Raw genomic sequence first — 6,011 nt, forward strand, 5'->3', positions numbered from 1 at the left:
TTTAGTGTATTTAGTTTCTTTCCAGATTGATTGGGTGTTCGGAGCTTTAGTCCCTCTGAAACACCTATGATTTTTTAGCACCAGATCCCCTCCATTGCCCACTATTTTTCCATTTTTCATTCTTTTGTTGTGAACATGTTTAGATAAACCTTGTGGTTGTACGGCAGTGATACATCAGTGTTAACACTGACGTTGCTGGTGATGACGGTGACCCTGAGATGCATCCAGACGGCCTCTTGACCCTTTGTTTACATCCTTCCCGTCATATTGTAGACTTCTATAAGGATCCCGTGTGAATAAGTCATCTATTTGATTCACGTTATTCCTGGGGACATTTATAAAGGTGCACACACCTTTGATGATCCTTCCCGTGCGCGCCGGATGTTCAGTGATTCTTAACTCTGGACCACCACTTGTTTGAATGAAACAGTTACTCTGCATCGCTGTAAACAAATGACCCGTTTTTTAACCAGCAACTTGCCCGTATAAATTTTTTTTCACATCACTGTCTTCATCGCGGATTACGCGGAAATGAAGACGAAAACTGGACTGCCTTACAGCTATATCACGATAGTATGCTTATCATTAAAAAGTTCGAAACACTAGAGGTCAATAAACTGTTAAAAACTGTGACCAGTGTTGTCTGTCACTATATGCTGTGATTTGTGAACTGGATTTGGACAGGTTGCGAGTGGTTGACACTATAATCTTTTTGGTACATTCAAAATCCTGGGGTTGATTGCCAGAATTCTTATTAGGAGCAATCGAAAACCGAGGCAAATATTTGTCAAGAAACATGGCAAAGCAATAGCTATAAAACGGTTGACATGCAAAAAGATCAAATAAAACTATTCCAGTAGTCAGTTTGTGAGTGAACCTGTTACATTTGTCCCGGACAATGATCACTTTACATCTTTGGACTGGTTTTTCATAGTAGGGGAACGATGTGGGTAGTTATACATTAAATTGTTGAATAGATACTCTAAGAAGCTTTTGGAAAATTCAGGGTAATGCAACTTAATAGCAAAGATATTCGCGCATCGTCCGGTATGTTTTCGACAATCCTTTTCAGTCAGCCACTGACGCACACAAACAACAGAAGAAGCTCTGGTCAGGTTAAAGACATCCTCTTTGGTGCCACTGGCCTCGACCAATCGAGGGGATATGTGACATTTGGCTTACACAAAGTTTATTGCACACCTGTGTTGGTTCAGCTCGCACACACGCACGCACGCACATACGCACTTGCACTACCCATCTTATCACATCCGAATAACTGTGATGCGGGAATGGGCAAACGGTTACCAACAGCATACACGCCGGTGTGTAAATGCTCCTATGTTGGTCTGTGATAATTTTCTCTTCTTTTGACCCAAGGCCACGACGCAAGCAAAAGTCACTGTGGATTTATGTTAAGCAAAGTGCCAGTTTTATCACTTGTCGCATCATACCGCAGCGCTTGATTTTGCGGTAAGGTTACTACTGTGTTGGGCTGGCGGATATTCGGAATTTGATTCCTGTTCAACGACTGACAACAACGCGTTGACGAAATGGTCTTCACGGAGTACTGATAACACCAAATGTGTTCGAGGAAGGGACTTTTGTTGCTGGAAGCTTTGTGTCTGCTGTTTGTCGCTGGTGAGTTTTTTTCAAAGGGGATGAAGTAAAATTTCTGGTCAATTAGAAAAAGTTGGAAATGACGTAGTATCTTAGACGAAAAACATCAAGATTTGGCGGGCTTCTTTAAACGTTTTTGTAGGTAGAAATACAGCGGCAACAATAAGAAAAACATGAGTATACCAACGCTGACTAAGTATGATGTCAAAAAATGGTCGTGTGGTTAATCTCATTATCCTGAGAAGAGAGGAAGTTAAACAACATAAGGCAGATTGATGACATATTTAATGGAAGGATACCAGCTAAACACGAAAGTCCTAAAAACTGAGTGTCTTTCCCAGCAGCGTTGTGTGCGTCCATAGGAACCGGATTGGCCTGCTTATGGCTGCTAGTAAAGTTCAATGGTCGCCACAGTTCATAGTAATCTTTCCCACTATGTTTTGGTACAGCCTGACCATTGTGTTGGTCTATTAGCCTAACTGCATTTTGCTTATTTATTTGCGGGAATTCGACAGCAAAAGTAAAGTATGCGCATTTGGTGACACAATGATAAATTATTTGTCTCAGTCAACTTGGAACATCGAAAGTCAGGCAACCAAAGAATTGTTACCTCCAAAGAAAGAAACGGGAAATTCCTGTCATTCAGGATGCTTGGAAATTGAAGATTTTAAGACTCATTAATCCAACCCCCGAGGTTAATCATTGGTGATATAATTACCACCAGCGATTATTAACTCAGACGGTGCATTTTGTGACATATCAACGTTCTGGGCTGTAGCATAAACCGTAGTTGACTAATTGCTCCTTCTTAAGGCTGTCAGGTAGAGGGTATTCTTTTCTACCATTTGTTCTGTCCTCGCAGGAACTTCCAATATATGCATCCGAATGGCATGCGATATCTCTAGGTAGCATTTGGTATTTGTAAAAAAACATATACCGATTAGTGCGATATTCTTTGCATAAATTTGTGAAAAATCGTCCCTTTGATGCCCAACTTCCATGCTGCCCGAAAAAGCACGAGAGCTGGGATACTGCCAAGTTGCCCAAGCCTAGAGAAGTCGAGATGCACAGGTCAGATTCAAACCACGTGCCTTCGGGTCAGTAAATTCGTGCTACAACCATTGAGCATCATCGGTTCGCCATATCGGTTTTTGAACCATGTTCATTTTAACTGGTGAAGCGTAGCTTACATATCGACAGAGGTTTCAATAGCTCTATATTGACAATATTGCCATAGAGAATCTTCTGGAAGTCGTTTGATGGTGGTTTGCTCGCCATCTTTAAAAATACATGGCTAGTACGTACCACGGGATCCAGATTAAAAGGGAACCGATGACTAGCTTCAGTCAGGTTTCTAACTTCAGGTAGTGACGTGCGGTTTCAGGAACCATTACATCAATTCGACCGATATTATACCCGGTATAACCTCCTTTACCGGGCAACTAATTGCAAGCAACAACAAAATTTGGTAGCTCTTGATGTCCGGTCATAATTAGAGATGGATGGCCTTCGATTATTAGGACTGGGCTCAAGATCTTGGTCTAAAAACAAACTGGTCAACCTCGCCAAGTATAAAACTCGCGATGGTTTATTCACTAAACATTCTGTTGAGAATGTAACCTCCATTATGAAGGATATTATGCTGAGCTGTTTGTAAAAAATAAATTATTCAGCACATGACATAACCAGATAGTCTGTACTTTGCCCATGCTCTGACCTCGAAGGCGCCCTCCCCCAAAAAATATGGAAGCGAAACTATTTTGCCCTGTTTTACACAAGTCAGATCACAAAGTTTGGTTGATATAAATAATTAGTGCGACAGGGTTATGAGCTGGAATTTGCGAGCGGTTTCATAATATATGTGAGGAGATATATGCCGTCATATGCAATTACGCATGCAATTACGTATGTTACCCATAATTTAAAATCAGAGTCAGGCTAAGGAAAAAAACAGATATCTAAAAAATGCATGGTAGGTTTCCTTGTGTGTGAATTTAGCCGTTTGCGCGTTAAAAATAAACGTTTGAACTAAGACAATTTAATGCTAAATGCAAGCAGGGTAAACTACAGTGATTGGATAGAACAGCGCGCTTTGATTCGTTCTACTTTTATTCTCTCTACAGTCCATTTTATGACGAGTACCATAAGGAATATTTCTATACAAGCACTTGAATCCATTGGAACGTAATTTCATGGGAGACCAAACGTTTGGGAGAAACATCCATCATGGGAAACTGTTTAACAAAAGCGCTGACATCTAAAGCCGAGGGTGGTATCTTTGCAGTGGTAGAACGTATATAACCTCACTTCAGGAACCATAATTCGTTTTTGTTTGGCGGTCTAAAAAAATCAAAACTGATTGGTTTATTTTATGGGCCACAATTTTATTCTTCGCATTTTACCGGCGTGTTTTCCTGCAATGAACACCAAGTAAACATAATGGTAAAGAGTGGATTCTAGGGAAAGCTGGTCGTCGAGGGCGGTGATGCCAATAGCTGTTTCCTGGTGTTTCAATAAATCAAGTTCCTTAATCATCCTCGTGCTCTATTTCAGAGCGTTCCTCAACTTCTGAAAACCCATCGAAATGAACCTCCAGCGGGTAGTGGCCTTAATATAATGCTACCTTTTGGGGTAAGAAGTATGGATACTGTGTCTTTATTTATCCTTTCCTTGATCTTTTACGGGAATCCCATTATTTATTAGGCTATGAGCAAACTATTTCAAGTTGACGGCATACACTTGAGCGGCTAAATCCACTCACTTTTTTCATTCTTGGAACTATCTATCTATGGACTACTAGCAATGTTGTGGAATGTACGTAGCTTGAGTGCGCTGCTTGGTTGTTGGTCTGATCGCCGACCTTGGCAGCTGGATTGCAAACGTTTCATCACCAATCGAGGTGACATCATCAGTGCGAAGATGATTGGGGTCCAACTGCCAAGCTCGGTGAACAGACCAACAACCAATCAGCCGTTGCGTTTTCCAGTTCCCACATCACCAACCTGATGGGCCCCGAGAAAGGTAAAAGGGAATCCTAAGCTTGGTTGTTGGTCTGATCGCCGACCTTGGCAGCTGGATTGCAAACGTTTCATCACTAATCCAGGTGACATCGTCAGTGCAGGGTTGAATGGGTCATATATATGCACATATANATATATATATATATAGACTATCAATATAAACTAGTTCAGCCAATCAAAATGACAAAGACGAAGGATCCACAGTAGGTATTGATTGATGGCGGCATTTAGGTAGATATCATGTAAGGTTCACTTTGAATGCTCAGCTGATTCCACTCACTAACACGTTGTCCGTACCAGTAAAAATTGGCAAATGAGCAGAATACTTTTGAAAGCAAAGACCTAGCTTATGCTTGTAACAGCTTCAGTAGAACCCACTGCCCATAATGGAACATTTTACTTTTTTGTTCGAACACTGGACGCGTTGTTCAGCCGATCTGGCGAGTTACACACGGGCGGGTAAATTTATGATCACTTGGCAAGGCAGATGATTCTTTAAGCGATATCTGATGTTACGGTCGGCTGTTAAAGATTATACGCCAAAGGGCCACGTTTCAATCTCTGCGTGAACAAATTACGGACCGTATGAACTATATATGGTAGACACAGACAAACAGACTTTTGTGCCAGTGTAATGGTCCAGGGTCGAGATGACCCAAGTGATTGGAGCGCAGATTTACTGACCGGAAGGTTCGTGGTTCGAACCCGACCTCTATCTCTCGACTTCCTCTGTCTAGGCTTGGGCAACCTGGCAGTATTCCAGCCCTCATGTTCCTTCTTGCGGCATGGCAGTTGGGCACCGGAAGGGTGCTACAGCTGAACGATCTATAGTAAGTCCTGTATGCGTACTTTTGCTACCCTGTGAGAAAGATCATGTTTTCTCCTCTCGATGTGAAAGAAACTCTGGAAGTGGGTACACCGTCACAAAATGTCAGCGTTTTTTAGACACCGAGTCTTCCGCTTCCATCTAGGTGACGAATACGCATCAAGATTCGCTGTAAACAACTATATGACTTTCAAACAGTTTATTAAAAAGTTAAGGTAATCCCATTAACTGAAAATTTATCGTTGTGAAAAGACAGAACCGTAAATCAGGCCACTGTGAAAAAAATAATTGTACATAAATCTGAATACGAACTCACCGCGGCGAACAGTCTGTGCCATCATTCCAGGGCATCACGGGTTTATAAAGTACTATGCAGCGCTTAGGTGTAGTTGATGTTATATACATAAATATATATAAAGGGATGTAATAAGTCAGAAGATGACTGTCATTGTCACGTGTAAAGATATGTACAGACTGACCTTTGTTCCTTTAAATCTAAGGGCGTTGGTTACTCTTCTGGCTTATAACGGTCGATATTGATTTTAAAC

The 6,011-nt window shown here is 41.4% G+C and overlaps 1 protein-coding gene across 1 annotated transcript in view; it reads left to right on the top strand.

Moving 5' to 3' along the window:
- Window positions 1-1,448: 1,448 nt before the first annotated feature.
- The window catches only part of T265_07630 (hypothetical protein), a gene marked incomplete at both ends in the record, with an annotated part of 15,482 nt that continues 10,919 nt past the window's right edge, over window positions 1,449-6,011 (top strand). Inside the window, one exon of the mRNA XM_009173198.1 lies at window positions 1,449-1,638. Within this exon, the coding sequence (XP_009171462.1) occupies window positions 1,581-1,638 (58 nt within the window). The remainder of the gene's footprint in view (window positions 1,639-6,011) is intronic.

The sequence above is a fragment of the Opisthorchis viverrini genome, assembly GCF_000715545.1.
Source record: "Opisthorchis viverrini unplaced genomic scaffold opera_v5_178, whole genome shotgun sequence".
In the NCBI taxonomy this organism is placed as follows: domain Eukaryota; kingdom Metazoa; phylum Platyhelminthes; class Trematoda; order Opisthorchiida; family Opisthorchiidae; genus Opisthorchis; species Opisthorchis viverrini.